This window comes from Globicephala melas, chromosome 15 (assembly GCF_963455315.2).
Source record: "Globicephala melas chromosome 15, mGloMel1.2, whole genome shotgun sequence".
NCBI classification, from domain to species: domain Eukaryota; kingdom Metazoa; phylum Chordata; class Mammalia; order Artiodactyla; family Delphinidae; genus Globicephala; species Globicephala melas.
Window position 1 is genome coordinate 21,241,586 of NC_083328.1, and position 22,191 is coordinate 21,263,776.

General features: G+C 41.3%; 1 protein-coding gene across 3 annotated transcripts in view; it reads right to left on the reverse strand.

The window, feature by feature from the left end:
- METTL9 (methyltransferase 9, His-X-His N1(pi)-histidine) overlaps positions 1-8,348 on the reverse strand; it is a 43,421-nt gene extending 35,073 nt beyond the window's left edge. For 2 of the 3 annotated variants that reach the window (XM_030871465.3, XM_060284949.2), the window contains exon 1: positions 7,824-8,143. In XM_030871465.3, the coding sequence (XP_030727325.1) occupies positions 7,824-7,991 (168 nt within the window). In that variant the 5' untranslated portion in view covers positions 7,992-8,143. Of the gene's footprint in view, positions 1-7,823 lie in introns of all 3 variants that reach the window. The other variant, XM_030871464.2, reaches the window with a different exon arrangement.
- Positions 8,349-22,191: the final 13,843 nt, after the last annotated feature.

Genomic DNA, 22,191 nt, shown 5'->3' on the forward strand with positions numbered 1-22,191 from the left:
CTGGCACAGATACGGATGAACAATAAATGTTCATCTGTTTAACAATTATTGTTAAAAATCACAGGCAGTCTAACAGATAAAATTTAAAGTTTCTAGTAAAATCCTGGAGAGAACACAAGGATAACCATGGAGACAGGTGTCACTGGGTTTCATCAATTTCTAAAACTTCAAGGTTTTTGCAAGGCCTTGCTTAAACCCAATTCTGTAAATAGGAGTTAAGCTACCCACCCACCACAAAACTGCATTAGCAGAGCAAGCAATGAAGGAACACACCGAGTGCCTACCTTGTACCAGGCACCTGGCAGAGCACATTTCATTTCCCACCTTATAGCTCCTGAATGAATAGGAAGCCTGGGGTTTCTGAGCACTCCCAGCTGATTCAAGCTCCTGTTCTAGGTGCATGTGGTTTTTTTATGAGTTTCTTTCAAAGAAGCTTCTCTTTGCTTCAGGCTACCCAGTGTATCTGTCTGAGAAAGCAGAACTATTCTGGCCAGTTAGACTGACTAAATGTGTCTAAAGATAATCCGATCTAGATAGCAACTAAATTACACTAGGCCAGGGTTTCTCAACCTCAGCACTATTGACATTTGGAGCTGGACAATCCTTGTTATGGGGGCTGTCCTGTGCACTGCAGGATGTTTAGCAGCATCCTTAGCCAGTACCCAGCAGATGCCAGTAGCACCCTCCAGTTATGACAACCCAAAATGTCCCAGACATTGCCAAGTTTCCCTGAAGGTACAAAATCACCACTGCTTAAGAACCCCTAAATGGGCTTACCCAGAAAATTTCATTAGCATTTCCTAACCATCCCAGCTCAAAAGTGGTCTAGGGAAAATTAAAGATGGACTCACTGGCCTCCAGGAACTTACATTCCAGAGGAGGGAAAAAAATCAGAAACCCAGAGAAACAAGTAATGTCATCGTGATCTTGGCCAGGACCTTCAGGCCTTAAATACGTAGTCACCTTGCCCTTAAAGATGTTGACAGAAAGTCAGTGCAGGAGCCCATGCAACCATGTGGCAGTCCCCCTGGAGTTACCTCTCTCCAGACAACCCAGCTTAAATGAAAAGCTTTAATGAGCTCTCACTAAGTGGCCTGTCTGTAGGCTTCTGCACATGTTCAAGCAGGTGAGTTCTTTGAACGTGTGCTCCTCAAAGACTACAGAGACAAATGTGCACAGGCAAGAACAAAGTATCATGCCTGTTAAAGGTTCACATTGGAAGGACCGTGTGCCAGCCCTACTGTAGGGCTGTACTCCTCAGCTGGAGACCACAGGGTCTGAAAAAGCATCTTGTGAGCTAGCATCTCCCTTTAAAGTTTCCTTGAGTTTTGTTCAATGGAAATAAGTAAGGAAATCTTTGAAATAACAAAGTCTAATCAAGCCAGAGTTATGCCATGCAGTCATCTGCTGATGCCAAGTGTGAAACAGGATGTGATAACTAAACATAACATCTTCTAAAAGAGGTTACAGTAAATAGCAATGTTCTCCCTACTAGCAACAAGACTGTAGAGATACTAATAATTAGCCAAACAATAAATGGCCAAATCAGGTAGACATGACAGGGTACCAGCTAGTCAACATAATGAAGTGTTAAGTCATGTCTTAAAGATTTCATTAAGGCCATGGAAATCTCCTCATCTTTATATAACCTTGTTTGATGAATCGTTCCTTTAAAGTAGAAATGCAATTTCCCTATAAAATTATATCTGCTTATCAGACTGAGGGATACAGTTAGAAGTTTTTCTGAAATTATTTTTTTGAGTTCCTCAACTAGTCAAACACGTGGCATATCATATAACAGTCTTTTCTTCCAAAATACAAAGGACTTGCGCACATTAGTAAAATTAGAATTAGAAAGTTATTTTAAAAAACCAACTTCCTGATTTTAATAAAAAATAAATATTTGGTATTTATCGCCAGTTCCCAGCACAGAGCTCCTAAAAACCTTCGAGAAACTCAGGAGTGATAAAACACCTTTTGTATGCTCAGGAGATGACCGGGAGGGCAGGGTGGAACTTTCAGCCCCACCACTAACATCCAGGGAGGGGAGAGAAGCTAGAGATGGAGTTCAATCACCAAAGGCCGAAGATTTCATCAGTCATGCCTTGGTAATGAAACCTCCATAAAACTCCTAAAAGACAGGGTTCTGGGTGCTTCCAGGTGGCTGGGTGCTTCCAGGTGGCTGAACACATCGATATGCTGGGAGGGTGGCTTACCTGGACAGGGCACGTAGGCTCTGTGCCACCCTCTCCAACCCCCAACCCCTTGCCCTATGCATCTGTTCCACTTGGCTGTTCCTGAGCTGTATCCTCTATAATAAACCATAAGCAGAAGTAAAGTGTTTTCCTAAGCTCTGTGAGTCATTTCAGCAAGTTATTTAACCTGATGGGGGTTGTGGAAACCACAGAGTTTATAAACAAGTCCGACAGAAGCATGGGTAGACTGTGGACCCTCAACTTGTAGCTGACATGTGAAGTGAGGGCAGTCTTGCAGGAAGGAGCCCTTAAGTCTCTGGGCTGTTAACTCCGGGTAGTGTCAAACAGAAGTGAATTGTAGAACACCTAGTTAGTGTCAGAGAATTGGCTGGTGTCACAAGAAAGACACCACAGGTAAGATTTTTTTTTTTCAATGTTAAACTTGACCTAAGCATGCACAAACTGGATGAAAGCCAGAACTTCAAGCGCTTGTCCCATCTTTATCTAACTCACAAACTGCAAGAACAACTTGGTTTTTGTACACAGCTACATAATTTCAATGTCTACACAGACGTCCACTAGAATGGGGACAGTCTGCCATTAAGAAGGCAGTCTACTTTCACAGCCCCTCAGACAACAAGGATTCCTAGGAGAGACACCATGAAACAGTGGGAAAAGCCTGGGCCTTGAAACCAGACAGAGCAGGGTTTCAAAATCCAACTCTGCCATCTATTAACTGGGCTCTTGGGCAAGTTTCATTGCTCAGCCTCAATCTTCTGTCTGTAAAATGGGGATATACCACATCCAAGAGTTGTTTTGAGGATTAGAGAGGATAATATATTTAAAGTACCTGACACTTAATAGAAGCAAAATAACTTGATTTTCTTTCCCTTCCTGTCCAAGGTCCACAAAAGCCAGTCAGAGAACTGAAGTTCAAGGGAATGCCCAAAAACCACACTGTAGGTCTGGGCACCCAGCCATTCTCAAAAGAAATGAGTAAGCAAAGACCTGAGATATTCAGTACCACTAAAAACAACCAGAAAGGCTCCACTGACAGGGTCCAGCAGAATCTTTTCTACTACAGCAGGTGGTAAGACCAAGCCTGACGACATTGACCTTGACAGCTAAGGATTCAAAAATCACATTCTCAGTTCTACAATGCAATCATGTCAGTCCAGACGTTTAATCATTGACACCTTGTGTATAAGTACAGCTTAGGAGGAGATATTCAAATCATTCATTCTTTTTCTACAAATGACACAAACCTAAACCAACAACCTCTTTATGTGAGATTTCAAAGTGCAGAGTAACAAGACACCTTCACGTCCATGGAGGGAAACAACTTATACAGATTAGATTAAATTGCTTCAGCTCTGATGTAATGAATAAATTACTGGCAATCTTCATTTCAAATACTCACTCACTGTTTGTATTTTACAATCCTAAGATTTTAACCACGCTTCAGAGGGTCTAAAAAACTCTTTTACTGGAAGTACCTGGGTCCCCTAGGGCACCTTCAGAGGGGAACATAAAGGCCTCTGGTATATCCAGAAGAACAGAGCATCCCCGTGTTCTGTAAAACTGAAGCAAACACTTGTTTAGGGTTTCAACACAGGTTATAAGGAAGGAAGAAACCCTTTTCAAAATCTCTTTGGTATTCGGCTGCAAAGGCCTCCAGACTTTCAAAGGCAGCTCAGAGGAGGACACGAACCTATCCATCAGTGTCTGTCTGGCTAGCTGACTGGCCCCACTGAGCACTGATAACTCATGCCTGACTTGGGTCCACCTCTATAAGGTAACTGGGGAGTGAGGGGCAGCAGACAGAATCTGTCCTTTAGCATAACCTTTGATCTTTTGCTGTGATGTCCAAGTGTTTTTTCATTTGGAAAAAAATCCAAATCATTTCAATTCTATCTTAAATCCACCACTGCTTATGGCAAAGCACAGTTCAAGTTTATATAAGAAGGTGAAAAAATAAAATGTCAGATATACACATATTTGCAATTTTATGTCACACCTTATTAACTCGCGATAATGTTATCTGTGCTTTTAAAAAAAACCTTGCAGTATGTCACCTGCAGAAATAGTCCTGGCCTGGCTCCAAGGAGTTCGATAAAAATCCTTTTTTCACTCCATCAATTGAGAAGCTGCTGAATAACTGTTATTATCAAGAACCTAGTTAGTGGGGCCTAAGAGTCCTTTAAGTGTTTCAATAGCTCTTTAATAGTTGCATTAACTTTAAGTACTAGGTGCAATGCCTCAAAAAGACTAGATCCAAAGTTTTTGTTGCTGTTATCTTCTTTGTAAGTTCCGGGTCAGCCAATATTGAAAAGTCACATATCTAGTTTCTCACTGTCTGCCTCAATTTCTTCCCAGTAAGTCAAACTACCCACCTTGCAATCTGTGATTAAGAATGTGCTGCTTAAAAAAAAAGAATGTGCTGCTGATTAAGGAAGCTGGAAATTTTCTCTGGAGGAAACTTTTTTTTCTGTAAAGGGCCAGACAGTAAATATTCTAGGCTTGTAGGTCATAAAGTAGCAACCATGCAACTGTGCCATTGTATCTGGAAGCTCTCACAGATGATAGGTAAACAAAGTTGGTGGCTCTGTTCTAACACAACTTTATTTGTGGATACTGAAATTTGAATTTCATGTAAAAAGATTTTCACATATTACAAAAGATTATATATTTTTTGCAACCATTTAAAAGTATAAAACTACTCTTACTTCACAGTCTGTACAAAAAAGTCAGTGAGCCCAATTTGGCATGCAAGCCATATCCATCCCTACTCTGAGAGAAGCCCTCCCTTGCTTCTCGATTTCCCAAAGTGAAACATAAATCCCAGTTTTGAAGCTAGCACACCAAACCGAGTTATTAAAATGGTGCTGCGACTATAGTTTTAGAGCTGCTTTAGCTCAAAGGAGCCTTGCCTCTCAAGGCTATAGTAACTAAATAGCTATTTTTAAAGAACAAACATTGCCCAAGGTCTGTCTTAAACACAGAATCTACCACCATAACTTCTTAATCAAAATAACCATAAGGAGGGCTTCCCTGGTAGTGCAGTGGTTGAGAGTCCGCCTGCCGATGCAGGGGACACGGGTTCGTGCCCCGGTCCGGGAAGATCCCGTGAGCCATGGCCACTGAGCCTGCGCGTCCAGAGCCTGTGCTCCGCAACCGGAGAGGCCAAAACAGTGAGACGCCCGCGTACCACAAAAAAATAAATAAAATTAAAAAAAAATAAAACTTAAAAAAATAATAATAATAACCATAAGGAAAACTTGTGCTAATTATGGTTCAATCAAATCCATAACCCCACTTTCATGCAACTGCAAAAGAACCAGATGTGGCTGGCTATGGAAGCCACATACCCAAATGAACACCAGAAGACCCAGTATGAACTATTAATTTGAAGGGAGGAAAAGCGTTTAGGGTTAAGTTACTTCACAAGCAAGTAAGTTTATAAGGCAAACCCAGGATCCTGAAATATAAAGCAGGTAACAAATCATCAACTCAGCCACGTTGCAGAGAGAACAGTCTCCTATTTCACTGTGGTTTCTATACATGTTTCTTTTGTTCATTTTAATCTTCATTCATGGACAATATTTTCATAATGTGCATGTATCAACTCAAAATAATGTCTGGATTGATTGTTCTAAGGAAAAGAGCCAATCTCCCCCTGCCCACCTAATATTCAGAAACCACCAGATTAGTCTTCAGAGAAATTAGCTGCCAAGCTGTCAGGTGCAACTGGTTAGAACACACACATGTACACACGTACACACATACTTTAGTATCTCAGAAGCCTAATGAAGTAAATGAGGTATTACATTTCCTTAGAACCTGGCAGATTCAACTTGATAAAGGTACACAATTAGAAGACATTCAGAGATATCTTGCTAGGACATATTCTGAGGCTATGTCTACAGCTATAGTTCTACCTAGGCCCCATAAAAATCAAGTTACTTAAACAGTTTTTCAGTTTTATAATATGTCTATTTCTTTTTTGAGCACTGAAAACATCAAGTGTACTGCAGTAGAGGTAATCACAAGCGTTGTAATAAACACCTACAGCCAAGAGACTCTACCATAATTCCATGTCAATGGAAATAAGCCTCCTTTTTATCCTACCCAGAAACGTATTTCTACCAACTGTTAAAAAGGACATTTCTATTCATTGTTTTACACCATTATCCATGTTCCTTACAGATATATGACATTTTGGTAACTACATTATCACTACAGTACAACTCTAAAACTGACTGATCAATCTGTAGCAAACAATGTGGTTTACAAGTTAAGATCACCGACTAACTTTATGTGCACTCCTAACAATATCATAGGAGTGATTACCTAACAAAGTGCAATAGCTGTGGGATTATAAATTTTAAAAAATTTTATGGAAATTTATGATTTCCTTTAAAAATAGAAAAAGGCCACTATAAATATTTTTTAAAGAAAAACTAAATACTACTTCTCTGAATGAATAGCCTTATCTCCTTAGATAATTCTTTAGTTTCATTAGAACACATGAAATCAACTTCGGTGTAAACTCTGAACACCTGGCATAACAAGAAAAATGACATAGGAAAATGAGAAAATTATGAGACACAAGATGGGAAGTAATTAGCTACTGCTCTCTGGGAAGGCAAAATGTACTACAAATGCTAGCTATTATAAACGAACACTCTGGCAGAGTTCAAAAGCCTCCTTGCAATAGTCATGTTAACCGCCAACTACATTACGGTCAAATATGAAATATCTCACTCTTAATACTACAAATGCACATATTTAAGCGGCACAAAACTAAGCTAATGAAAAGACTACCCAACGAGACACACCGCCATCGTTCACAGTGCACAACTACAACTTTTTAAAGAATTCACTCCTGCCCAGTTCTAATAACCCTTCCAGTAGAAGCTTACATCATCTTTCTTATTATCACATCTCTGCAGTCAGATACCAAAATCAAAGTTTAAAGGCGATCTCTCTTTAGTAGCAGGGGAAGGTTCGATAGGATGGGAGTGACGACCTGTCAAACACATTTTTAAGTGCTTAGGGAAAATGTCACCGGAACGAGCCCAGAGAGTTAAATGGCTCACGAAGCACGGTTAAATTTCTTTATGACCTTTTGTACGTTCAGAAATTCAACCAGGCAAAAAGAGGCACCGGCTTTTCGGTGTGATTCTCGGAGCTGATGAAGGTTGTCCGGGATAATGGGTTTGGTCCGATCATCTAGCTCTCAGGCCCTGGTGTCAGATGGGTCCCAGTCGCCACGCGCCGACCCCAAAGTTCCTCCGTCCCGCCGCCGGGAGCGGACGCCGAGGTGGCGGAGCGCCTGCAATCACCGCCGGGGACCCAGGAACAATGCCGGGCTCCGGGCCGCGCACGCCGGGGCCGGGGAGGGATAGGGGAGGCCGTCCTCCGCCCGCGCCGCGGAACAAAAGGAGTCGCCGGGCCGGGACCGAGCGCCCGGCCGGGAAGACGGGGGGAAACTTTGTGAGAGGCCGGGGCGGCGGGGCGAGGCCCGGGGGGGCCTCTCGCCATGACGCCCCGCACAATAGCCAGGCTGAGCGCGGGAAGGTCGGCCGCCACGGCCCCGCCCCGCCGGGCCCGGGTTCGGCCCAGTACCTGGTGGTTCTCCTTCCTGCCGCCCGCGGCGGCCGCCGCCGGCCCGCCGGGGCCGCTCGTCATGTTCACGTACAGGGAGCGGGTGAGCGGGCTCCGCAGGGTCCACATCCTCTGCGCCAGCCACACGGACGCCAGGCTCAGACACAGCCAGCCCGCGAGCAGTCTCATCGGGGGCCGCGGCCACTCGCTCGGATCACCGCCGGCGCCGGGGCAAGGAGGAGGACGCGCCACCGCCTCCAGCCGCCGCCGCCGCCGCCGCCGCCCAGGATCGAGCCATCGCGCCCAACTCGCCCATCCAGCCCCTTCAGGGCCGAGGCGGGGGGTGGGGAGGAGCGGGCGGCGCGCAGCCTTCCCGCCTCCCCCGTCCTCTCCGCCCCCGGAACGCCGCCGCCGCCGGCTCCAGTTTCCACCCGGACCACATACGCACGGCTGCGGCGCGTTCTCTCCGAAGCGCGCTCCCTCCTCCCAATGAGCGGGCCGGCCAGGAGGTGGGACAAAGGGAGCGCGCATCCGCGTGGCGCGCGTCCCCGCCTCCCGTTTGGTCGCGGCTCCTTATCATGGCGGAAACGATTTTAAGACTTTTGGGCCAGGGGAGATAATTTCCAAGGCGGTACCTGAAGCCTCCCCGTCCCTCCAAGGTAGTGTCCGCGGTTCTTCTGGTCTTTCCTCGCCTTAGTCTTTGCCTCTGGGCCCCTCATTCACGCCCCCACCACGGAGGGACTTTCACCAGGTTGTGCAGATTGACCCGGGGGTGACCCTCATCCCTTTCGTACCTTCGGACACTGGGACCAAGTCCTTGCCAGAGATGGAGACTGCCATTTCTTAACTGTTACTTGCTGAGCTGCGTGGCTTCCTATTTACATTTAGAGCCGACCAGCCAGACCCCCACCCCAAGGACCTCCACCCTGCTTCACAGGAGCTGCAAAGCGGACAGGAATCTAGGGGGGAAAAGTTACCACCAATCCCTCCCCACCTCCCCGCCCAGTTCCCCAAGCCTGGCAGGTTGCTGGCTCCCTGTTTCTAAGAGGCATCGGGGAAAGCTCTGCCTTTGTTGGAAGTTGCTGCAGCTGGGGCACCTGCAAGTAATGTTTTGGTGTGTTGATGACCCTGTCCAAGAATGAAGACCCCAAATTAGAGTCCCTGGCTGCTTGTTTCCTTGAACTAACAAACGGAAGTTGGACCCAGCACTCTTAAAGCCAAGTAAGGTTTGGGAGCAGTATTTACCCAAATGTTTCTTTGATCATTTATAGAACGGGAAGACCTAGCAGCGTTTCAAAACTGAAAGGTTACACTGTGTTCCTGTGTCTGAAGTTCTTCCTGCTGCCACCAAAGCTACAACTAAGGAGTAACATATTTCATGGGTCCTCTAGCTTCACACCTTCCTAGGCTTGTTTAGAAACTGCTTTTAACTTCACTAGAAATAATGTAATACACTGTATTTTAGTTCAAAACAAAAGAAACCTTTCTGTTAACTCCTTTAGTGCACTTCAGAGACTGTTATTTAATAGCGTCGTGGTGATCCACTGCTGAGGAACAAAACTGTTGCTTATCCACAAACATTTTTATTAGCTTCTAAGACTCTGAGCTTGGCACCTTTCGCTGACAGGGGCATCTTGTTGCCTAATGTAACACAGGCTATAACAAACAAACAAACAAACAAAAAGGCAGGGAGGGGAAAGGGGAAGGGTACTTTGTGTTCTGTTTCCAGTATATTCCCTGACTTCTCCCTGCCAAACCCCAAAGAGCCTGCACCTTACTAAATCTAGTTCAAACCTCTAGTGGTCCTGACCCAAATCATCAAAAAGGAACTATAGTAACAAGCTCAGATAATTCAGTTTGTTTGCCATGTCACCTCTCTCCACTGTCTCTTGGGATCAGTGTCACAGATAAAGCAGCTCTGTGCCAAAGAAAGCCTTCATCTTTTTCGAGGGGGTGAGTGGGGTGGGGGAGTGTAAAAGCAGCATGAACATATAAAATTACATATTTCATTTCTGCAAACAGAGGAGACCAAAAGATAAGCCCGGCAACTATAGAGTAAGCCTGATGAGCTGAGAAGAAGCAACTAGGTGGCTGCTGTCGTCTAAAGGATTTGGGGTCAGTTGACCACCACAAAGCCTAGCATCTCAAAGGAGCAGACTTTCACTTTAGACCTGAGCAGGCGGCCTGGAAAAATAAATCACTCACGCATTTAAAATACTCCATAATCATCACAAAATATTCAAGTACATGTTATTTACTCTTAGCAAGCACAGGAAGAAACCAAAGCACAGCGTGAACAAATGATGTGCCTAAAGGTAGCAGAACAAATTCAATAGCAGACCTTTTCATAGAACCCGGTATCCCAGCTTGTCGTCCTTTGATCCATCTAAGAAGCCTTGCTGTCTCTCTCTTCTCAGAGAGCCTCTTGAATTACAAATGAGGAGGAAGGAAAACAGCAAGAGTAAATATACTAAGCAGAAGTTCAGATTGCCCTTGGGGACTGCCCCCTTCCTTCATCTACTAGTATGTCACTACTGTATATTAAAACCTCAGTTATCCATCACAGAGAGGGGAAGAGGCACAGATAACACAAAAAACCAAAGAGCAGCCAGTATTCTTTCTAATGTGGCTTTGAAATGCAGTGATATTCAAAAGCTGGGCTCTGCTCAGTGCCCTCCTGACCAGGGCTCAGGTGTGTAGCTTGGGTCACATCTCTGTGCACAGGGCCAAAATCTTGACTGGATGGATCACTTTCCTATCTAGAACTCTAGGCAGGGCACTTTTTGTTGTAACTGTTCTTATCAGCTACAAATTACGACACCCTCATGTTCTCTTTTCAATTACAAAGAGAACCTATAGAGAGAGAGAGCTGGATCTGTAGAGGACACAGAATGTGCCATCACTGTTGTTCATTGTCATCTCTTTGAAGAGGTAATGGACTAAAAGGAACTCATGTAATCACGTATTTTCACGGACTTAGATTCTTTTTATACTTCTTAATATTTTGTAGAGTGTCAGAGAAAGGTGCAAGTTTTCCCCAGTGTATTCAATAGATGTTCCTTGTGGTTATTAAGCAATGAGCACCTCTAAAACATAAAACTAGTAAATATATTCAACAATTATTTTTAATTAGTAAATATAAGGAAGGGATTTTTATCTGAACTTGGTTGATATAATCTCAGGCATATGCAATGACATCACTATGGTTACTGATAAAGTCTAAGCTAAGGTGAAACTGCAAATAGGTTTAAAAAATAAATAAATAAATGGCAGGGGCTTCCCTGATGGCGCAGTGGTTGAGAGTCCGCCTGCCGATGCAGGGGACGCGGGTTCGTGCCCCGGTCCGGGAAGATCCCACATGCCGCGGAGCGGCCGGGCCCGTGAGCCATGGCCGCTGAGCCTGCGCGTCCGGAGCCTGTGCTCCGCAACGGGAGAGGCCACAACAGTGAGAGGCCCACGTACAGCAAAAAATAAAAAATGGCAGCATAAAGTAGCAGAATTGAACCAAGAGTCTGAAAACCTGGTTAGCAAATACAAATAATACAATATACTCTACTGGAAATCTCCTAATGCTACTCATTAGCATAGTGGTTTATCCTCTGAGCTCTGAAAGAGACCACCTGGGTTTGAAGCCTGGCTCTACATTTCTTGATTTTGCGATTTGAGGCAAACAACTTGACCTCTCTAGGTCTTGGTCTCCTCATCTGTAAAACGGAGGTAATAATATATAATATTATTATATATTATTATATAATATATAATGTATCACATCATGGGGATGTGGTGAGGATTAAATTGTATATTCTAAATATAGAGGGCTTAGCATAGTGCCTCAACACATAGTAAGTTCTCAAAAAATGTTAATTTGCTCTTGCTTTCACTGTAACTTGGATAACTCAACCTCTTCCGAACCTCCCTCTTCTCATCTATAAACTGTGGGCCACGATTCTGAGTCGCTTAGTTCACAATATGTCTGTGAGAATCAGATGATCTGAAAGCTTCATAAACTATAAAAACTCAACCGAGATTATCATAACGATGCTCATTCCTAATGCGACTGGTCTCTGCAAAGCTAACCTCCATAAAACATTCCCTTAGAGCCCACGATTATAGCTCCTCCTCATAATGTGTGTCTATTCCCACACCCCTTCCTGAGACTTTGAACTAGGAAGTGAGAATGAAAGTGGCTAAAAGGAACATGAAACACAAAACTATTTACATAACATTCAAACCTAGAATCACAAAATCAGGCAGCAAATTCAAGTTTATGTACTTGTCAGAGATGCCTGTCTTCTTAGTAGGAAAACCTTTCCATCTCTGATGTATGAAACTCTTCCTGGCTGGCTCATTTGCATACCTCTGGGCCAGCCACAGCATTTCACCTGCTTAGAACCTTCTGAACCCCACAGCTTCCCTCCCATGGCAATCTCATACCTGTTTCAATTTATGTCAGGAATAATATTGGAAAGACAAAGAACTACCACTTTCACGTAGGCAATAAAGATTTATTGAGTACATGCAAGACATCAGGCACTGGACTAAATGGAGAGGAACGCACAATGACTTACACAATGACTTACCCTCATAGAGCTTACTGTTTAGTAGGGAGGCAGACCTGTCCAAGTAATCACAAAATGAATAGTTAATTACAGTTTGCTGAGTGCTAGAAAAGAAGTGTACATTGTTAGGAGAACTTACAGCAGAGACCTGACCTCAGTGGGGGGCGGGGGCAGGGGGGCGGTTCAGGAAAAATCTGTCCTGAGGAAGTGTTGCTTTGTGGGCCTCATTTTGATATCTCCTTGCTAAGCTTGAGAGCTTCCAAGTTCCTCTGGACTACAGGTGCACCCAGTAATTATGGGAGAAAATATGGGGTACCCCTGAGAGCCTTCTGGGCTGTGAGGAATCACGGTGGGCCACCTATGTACTTAATGTTGTCCATGTACGCAACTGCTTCTAGGATCTCTAAAAGAAATTTGCACATATAATAGTTTGATCCACTTAAAGGAATATATGGTTTTTTGATATATATTTCTATACATATATTCTGTATTTCAAGGTCTTCCTAGTAGTAGGTCTGAGTCAGAGCTCTGATAAAAGAGAAGGCTGTTGTTTTCATTCACTTTCTAGGGCATTTTCAAAGGTCCAAGATCTTTCATCTTGTTTTAAGTATATTTTCAAAACATCCCTATCCTTGGCCTCTTAATTGCCGTCTCCTGCATGTATGTGGGTTTGGTCCTGTGAATGGCTGCTTCCTCTCCACCCCAGCTCACCATGTAACTTCATGGCACTGTGTTTTCATATACTTATTTTGAAACTATAAAGCCTTCTTATTTTGTGACTCTACAACTTTCCAACGTATGGTTTATATGAAGTACATGAAAAAATATTGCATGGTATGATGAGAAAGCCTTTAACACTTAAAATCTAAATATTTTATGGTAGACAAAGCATGTATGTGTGTACATAAACATAAGTATCTTAAATAGTTTGTACAACATACCACAGAACCACATCTCTGCTGGCATGAGAGAAGACCACAATTTTATCTTTGCACAACCACAAACTGGTCTGAAAATGAGGAAGAGTACTTTTATGAAAGAGAATACTTGAGCAATCAATCAACCTGAAAATCAGACAGAATTAACTCCCTTCTCTGCTGAAAACTGTGATCGATTTTTTAATAGCTACAACTAATGTGAGTTTGTTTTGCAACTTAGCCTGAGATCTTCCTTAAACTTACTGTGTGCACGAATCATTAAATCCAGGGGAAATGCATTTGGTTATTAGATAACCAAAACCTTAGATTGTGAGAACTCTGCAGTTGTTCCATACAGTTTCCTAAAATTGACAAAGTAAGTACTGAAACCAGCTATGAAGCCGTTTTACAATAGAAGCTTTATTTCCAAGTTCATTAGATTTCTATGCTCAAGTCTTTCCAAAGAAGTTTTAGATATGACGGGGCAGGCATCAGAGGCCAGAAGCCTTTCCTCCACCACAGAGACTTTTGTTCTTAGCCAACAGAACTCAGATCCCACCTTCCCCTCATGCCTCCCACTCCAGCCCTGGGGACGTGGGTCAGGGAAGCCAGCTTTGCTCAGGAACCTCACTAAAGTGAAGTTTGGTATTTGTGAATGTAGAACAGGCTGTTCTCCCTCCAGGAATGGTCCATTTTATAACCAGAACTATAAATGATATTGGAGCCAAATTTGATGCTTTTCAGATATCTTACAATTTAAACAAATTGTCTTAGGTTAGTTATATGCACTTTTTTTGCTTTCATAAGGAGACATATTTACAGATCATTTTTACCACATCTACAGTGCTCATCATGATTATTCAATAGAATAAGTCTCAGGAAAATAAATATAAGTTACTCCTGTAGGGTTTGATAGTACAATGGATTCATTTTTAGAACCTTCAACCCCCTGTTTGATTCATGGACTGGAATTTCTCCACTATTGTCTATAAATAGCAGCCCATGTCTATAAATACATGGGCGTATTTTCGTCTTGACACATAGTAACACATCATATTTGAGGACATCTAACATTTGTTAGCTATTTTATCCAGTTTGGAACTTATGTCTGTTTGGACACAAGCATCAGGAATAAATTATATTTTTGACATATATGTTTAAGGATGTTTCAAGAAAAAAACTTTGTCAGATTTTTTTGACATGGTAGGTGGTACATGGAGTCAATCATAAAATTGCCTTCAAAAAAATTCTGGAACTAAGGAAATAAAATTGCTGAGAATCACACTTTTTGAAGCATGTACATAATGGATTAGAGCAAAGAGATGAAAAGTCATCTTTAAAATAAGGCAGGTCCCCAAGACAAGACTTGACTAAAAATTGACTGAAGGAAGGTAATAACATATTTTAGAATTAACAGCTCGTGTGAGTGGAGGGCGGGGAGGATTGGGTCAGCCTTAGGAAATGGAAAGGCAGACTGATTTCACAGTGGATCTCCACCACAAGCCCAGGAGACCAAAGCCTGGTCCATTTTGCTCAATGCAGCAGGTGCCTCTCTGTGTGGATGGGTGCATCCATTTTATCAAGTGCCATGACATCATCCCTTAACGTTATCCTGAATCGCCATGTCCTTCATTCTATGCCCACCATATCCCTTATATAGGATAAGGGATAGGGGGAACACAACCATTTGTCCCATGGATAGTTTAGTGTCTCAGTATAGATTAAGATAGGTTTTTTTTTTTTTTTTTGCATTGGTCTGTGAGTTTGATCCATGCTACTCTACTGTGCCTGTGAGAGATGATTCCATTCTCAATGTACCAACATATTGTTTCTATACCAAAAAACCCTCAGACTGTAATTAATTGACCTACATTATACTCCTTATGGGAATGGTGATGACCAGCCAGCCTTCCCTCATCCAACAGGTATCAGGCCTCACTTGCCTGAAACATGCAATGTATAGGAATGAGGCTTTCTCATATGCCTGTGGTTCTTATTCAAGGTCTCTTCTGTCCCACCACACTCTCCCAGTCCCTGTCCCCATATCAGTTAATCCAGCCCTCTTTATCATCAAAAACAGGTTGAACATTTATGCCAGGAGGCAGGAAACTCAAATTCTAGTTACAATCCTGATATTTTCCATGTGACCTTGGAAAATCACATAACCTTAATCATTTTGTCTGCAAAAATGGAAATTAATAAAGACCACCTGTACATAAAGTCATGGACCTGGATCAGAGACTCTTAAAGTCTCTTCCAGTTACAGGGTCTGTTCCTTTACCTGCTTACTTTCTTTTGTGAATTATAAATTCTGTGGATTTTCCCCAAAGGCTAATATAAACATATCTGTACTTACATAGTACACAAGAGAAGTGGTATAATTTTCCCACACACTTTAAAAACAAATCTCATAAATTCAGAGTTCATAACACTCCATAAGGTAAATGGGAAACGATTTACTGCAAAATAGTACATACCTGCAACAAAGTGTATAAGTGGAGACATTGTTTTGAGAGTTATGTGCTTGACAAATTGTCAGCTCCTTATGATCTGAAACCAAAATCCTTGCATTTCTTACTCCCCCAGCCCATATTCATCACCTTCTCCTTTACCTTCCCCTGCTATTTCATTGTGTGAGGCTTGCCTAGTCCCCTGAGAAATACCTGGAGGAAAAGTACTCTAAAAATGAAAATAGATGTATTTCTACCACACGAAGTTCTCAATCTGGACCACAGCTTCACTCTTCAAGAAAAAGAACCTTCCATGAGGGAAGAATTATCAGTATGTCAACCAAATGAAGATATTTCTGAAACGTGATAATAAAGTTCAAAGGATAAAACCAAAAAAGAAAGAAAAAGAGCTTCCTACAACAGCACTGCAAGACTATCACACATGCAACTAACAACAAGGACAGCATGTACTAGGTGCCAGACATTGTGCTAACACTGTTAATCCTCACTACAATCTAACAAGGTTGATAATACTGTTATCAATTTTTTTTTTTTTTAACAGAGAAAGAGTCTAAGGCACAGAAAGCTTCCACTGCACAGCAGATGAGTGGTTGAAGCATGACTTTAGACCAGGCAGTCTGATTTCAGAACCCACATTCTTCACACAAAGCTCTACTGCCTCCTGGTGTTTATTAACAGTCCTTGGACCACAAGCATTAGAATCCCCAGTGATGTTGGTTAAATGCAGTTCATTGGGCCATCCCATGTGGGCTGATTCAGAATCCTGCTGTAAATAGGCAGTTTGCAACATGGCTCACCAGGGAGAAGACAGAGACAAGGTCCTCAGCAAAGCAATATGTACTTTAATTAAAAGCATTCAAAAGTCATGAAATTATTTTTTAATGAAGCAATTAATTTTTAAGTGTGCAGATAACCTAAAAAAAGAAAATGACATTTCAAAATAGCAAGTCAAATGGCATTTGTATAATCACTTCAGAACAGCCTTCCAAAAATAAAATGAAAGCAAATTCTGTGGTCTGTAAATTTTTTCAAGTCAGGTAATTCACCCTATGTAGTGTACAATTTATGAGTTTTGACAAATGCATAAAACTGTGTAACCACTGCTACAATTAAAATACAGAGTATTACCATTACCTAAAAAAAATCCCTGTGTCCCCATACAGACTGAAAGTGAGGGGATGGAAAAAGATATTCCATGCAAATGGAAATCAAAAGAAAGCTGGAGTAGCAATACTCATATCAGATAAAATAGACTTTAAAATAAAGAATGTTGGGGCTTCCCTGGTGGCGCAGTGGTTGAGAGTCCGCCTGCCAATGCAGGGGACATGGGTTCTTGCCCCGGTCCGGGAAGATCCCACATGCTGCAGAGCGGCTGGGCCCCTGAGCCATGGCTGCTGAGCCTGCGCGTCCGGAGCCTGTGCTCCGGAACGGGAGAGGCCACAACAGTGAGAGGCCTGCATACCGCAAAAAAAAATAAAGAAAGAAAGTTACAAGAGACAAGGAAGGACACTACATAGTGATCAAGGGATCAATCCAAGAAGAAGATATAACAATTATAAATATATATGCACCCAACATAGGAGCACCTCAATACATAAGGCAAATGCTAACAGCTATAAAAAAGGAAATTGACAGTAATGCAATAATAGTGGGGAACTTTAACACCTCTTTTACACCAATGGACAGACCATCCAGACAGAAAATTAATAAGGAAGCACAAGCTTTAAATGACACAACAGACCAGATACATTTAATTGATATTTATAGGACATTCCATCCAAAAACAGCAGATTACACTTTCTTCTCAAGTGCACACGGAACATTCTCCAGGATAGATCACATCTTGGGTCACAAATCCAGCCTCAATAAATTTACAAAAATTGAAATCATATCAAGCATCTTTTCCAACCACAACACTATGAGATTAGAAACCAATTACAGGGAAAAAAACGTAAAAAACACAAATACATGGAGGCTAAACAATACATTACTAAATAACCAAGAGATCACTGAAAAAAATCAAAGAGGAAATCAAAAAATACCTAGAGACAAATGACAACAAAAACACCACAATCCAAAACCTATGGGATGCAGCAAAAGCAGTTCTAAGAGGGAAGTTTATAGCAATACAATCCTACCTTAAGACACAAGAAAAATCCCAAATAAACAACCTAAACTTACACCTAAAGGAATTAGAGAAAGAAGAACAAACAAGACCCAAAATTAGTAGAAGGAAAGAAATCATAAAGATCAGAGCAGAAGTAAATGAAATAGAAACAAAGGAAACAATAGCAAAGATCAATAAAACTAAAAGGTGGTTCTTTGAGAAGATAAACAAAATTGATAACCTTTAGCCAGATTCATCAAGAAAAAGAGGGAGAGGACTCAATAAAATTAGAAATGAAAAAGGAGAAGTTACAACGGACACCGCAGAAATACAAAGCATCCTAAGAGACTACTACAAGCAATGCTATGCCAATAAAATGGACAACCTGGAAGAAAGGGACAAATTCTTAGAAAGATGTAACCTTCCAAGACTGAACCAGGAAGAAATAGAAAATATGAACAGACCAATCACAAGTAACGAAATTGAAACTGTGATTAAAAATCTTCCAACAAACAAAAGTCCAGGACCAGATGGCTTCACAGGTGAAGTCTATCAAATATTTAGAGAAGAGCTAACAGCCATCCTTCTCAAACTCTTCCAAACAAATGCAGAGGAAGGGACACTCCCAAACTCATTCTATGAGGCCACCATCACCCTGATTCCAAAACCAGACAGAGATAATACAAAAAAAGAAAATTACAGACCAATATCACTGATGAATATAGATGCAAAAATCCTCAACAAAATACTAGCAAACAGAATCCAACAGCACATTAAAAGGATCATACACCATGAGCAAGTGGGATTTATCCCAGGGATGCAAGGATTCATCAATATATGCAAATCAATCAATGTGATACACGATATTAACAATTTAACAAATAAAAACCATATGACCATCTCAGTAGATGCAGAAAAAGCTTCTGACAAAATTCAACACCAATTTATGATGAAAACTCTCCAGAAAGTGGGCATAGAGGGAACCTACCTCAACATAATAAAGGCCATATGCAACAAACCCACAGTGAACATCATTCTCAATGGTGAAAAACTGAAAGCATTTCCACTAAGATCAGGAACAAGACAAGGATGTCCATCCACTCTCGCCACTCTTATTCAACATAGTTTTGGAAGTCCTAACCATGGCAATCAGAGAAGAAAAAGAAATAAAAGGAATACAAGTTGGAAAAGAAGAAGTAAAACTGTCACTGTTTACAGATGACATAATACTATACATAGATAATCCTAAAGATGCCACCAGAAAACTACTACAGCTAATCAATGAATCTGGTAAAGTTGCAGGATACAAAATTAATGCACAGAAATCTCTTGCATTCCTATACACTAGCAACAAAAGAACAGAAGGAGAAATTAAGGAAACAATCCCATTCACCACTGCAACAAAAAGTATAAAATACCTAGGAATAAACCTATCTAAGGAGGTAAAAGACCTGTACTCAGAAAACTATAAGACACTGTTGACAGAAATCAAAGATGACACAAACAGATGGAGAAATATACCATGTTCGTGGATTGAAGAATCAGTATTGTGAAAATGACTATACTACCCAAAGCAATCTACAGATTCAATGCAATCCCTATCAAATTACCAATCGTATTTTTTACAGAACTAGAACAAAAAAATCTTAAAATTTGTATGGAGACACAAAAGACCCCAAATAGTGAAACCAATCTTGAGAGGAGAAAACAGAGCTGGAAGAATCAGATGCCCTGACTTCAGACTATACTACAAAGCTACAGTAATCAAGACAATAGGGTACTGGCACAAAAACAGTAATATAGATCAATGGAACAGAAGGAAAGCCCAGAGATAAACCCATGCACCTATGGTCCACTAATCTATGACAAAGGAGACAAGGATATACAATGGAGAAAAGACACCCTTTTCAATAAGTGGTGCTGGGAAAACTGGACAGCTACATGTAAAACAATGAAACTAGAACACTCCCTAACACCATACACAAAAATAAACTCAAAATGGATTAAAGACCTAAATGTAAGACCAGACACTATAAAACTCTTAGAGGAAAACATAGGAAGAACACCCTTTGACATAAGTCACAGCAAGATCTTTTTGATGCACCTCCTAGAGTAATGGAAATAAAAACCAAAATAAATAAATGGGACCTAATAAAACTTAAAAGCTTTTGCACAGCAAAGGAAACTATAAACAAGATGAAAAGACAACCCTCAGAATGGGAGAAAATATTTACAAACGAATCAAAGGACAAAGGAGTAATCTCCAAAATATGTAAACATCTCATGCAGCTCAATATTAAAAAGACAAGCAACACAATCAAAAAATGGGCAGAAGACCTAAATAGACATTTCTCCAAAGAAAACATACAGATGGCCAAAAGGCACATGAAAAGTTGCTCAACATCACTAATTAGTAGAGAAATGCAAATCAAAACTACAATGAGGTATCACCTCACAATGGTCAGAATGCCCATCATCAAAAAAATCTACAAACAATAAATGCTGGAGAGGGTGTGGAGAAAAGGGAACCCTCTTGCACTGTTGGTGGGAATGTAAATTGATACAGCCACTATGGAGAACAGTATGGAGGTTCCTTAAAAAACTAAAAATAGAATTGCCATATGACCCAGCAATCCCACGACTGGGCATATACCCCGAGAAAAACATAATTCAGAAAAACACATGCAGCCCAATGTTCATTGCAACAGTATTTACAACAGCCAGGTCATGGAAGCAACCTAAATGCCCATCAACATACAAATGGATAAAGAAGATGTGGTACATATATAGAGGTGTGATGAACAAGTAAAAATCGTATATATTTTGGGTTGTACAATGTGATTTTTAAAGGTATACAATGAGATGATTTAATATACACATACATTGTGAAATATTTACCATAATCAAGTTAAATAACACATCCGTCACCTCACATTGTTACCAATACAGTATTATTAACTACAGTCACCATGCTGTACATTAGATCCCCAGAACTTATTCATCTTATAATTGAAAGTTTGTACCCAACCCTCCCCACCCCTATCCACTGGCAACCACTGTTCCAACCTCTGGTTCTAAATGCCCATCAACATACAAATGGATAAAGAAGATGTGGTACATATACAGAATGGAATATTACTCAGCCATAAAAAGGAATGAAATTGGGTCATTTGTAGAAACATGGATGGACCTAGAGACTGTCATACAGAGTGAGGTAGGTCAGAAAGAGAAAACCAAATATCATATATTAATGCATATATGTGGAATCTAGAAAAATGGTACCGATGAACTGGTTTGCAAGGTGGAAATAGAGACACAGATGTAGAGAACAAACGTATGGACACAAAGCAGGGAAAGCAGGGTGGGTGTGGTGGTGGTGGTATGAATTGGGAGATTGGGATTGACATGTATACACTAATATGTATAAAATAGATAACTAATAAGAACCTGCTGTATAAAAATAAATTAATTAATTTAATTAAATTTTAAAAAACAATCCCTGTGTCCCTTTGTAGTCAACCCATCTCCCCAACCTTCAGGCCCTGGCAACCAGTAATGTGTTTGCTGCCCTGATAGTTTTGCCTTTTCCAGAATATCAGATAAATGGAATCATACAGTAGATAACCTTTGTCTGGCTTCTTCCACTTAGCATAATGCATTTGACATTCATTCATGCTGTTGTTGGTATTAGTAGTATCTCTTTTTTATTGACGTGTAGCATCCCACAGTGTAGATGTACCACACTTTGCTCACCAGTTAACAAACCGAAGGACATTTGAGTTGTTTCCAGTTGGGGGAGGGGTAATTATGAATAAAGCCACAATCAAATGCGTACATATTTGGGGTGAACATAGTTTTTGTTTCTCCTGGGCAAACAGCTAGCAGTGGGAATTCTGCATTGTATGTCAAGGGTATATTTAACTTTATAGGAAGCTGCTAAAACTGTTTTCCAAAGCAGCTGTACCATTTTAATTCTTACCAAAAAGGCGTAAGAGTTCTGGGTGTTCCACAACCCTGTCAGCATGTGTAGAGCATTATTCGCTTTTTTACAAAAATTCTATTAATTGGCGGGTTTTTTTGGCCACACCACACAGCTTGCACGATCCTAGTTCCTTGGAACCCCGGGCCCACAGCAATGAAAGGGCGGCGTCCTAACCACTGGACTGCCAGGGAATTCCTGTATTATTAGGTTTTATTTTAGCCATTCTAATGGTTATGTAGTGATATCTCATTGTTGTTTTTTTTAAGATTTATTTTTTCTTTATTTTCTTTATTTTTGGCTGCCTCAGGTCTTAGTTGCAGCACACGGGATCTTCGTTGTGGTGCACGGGCTTC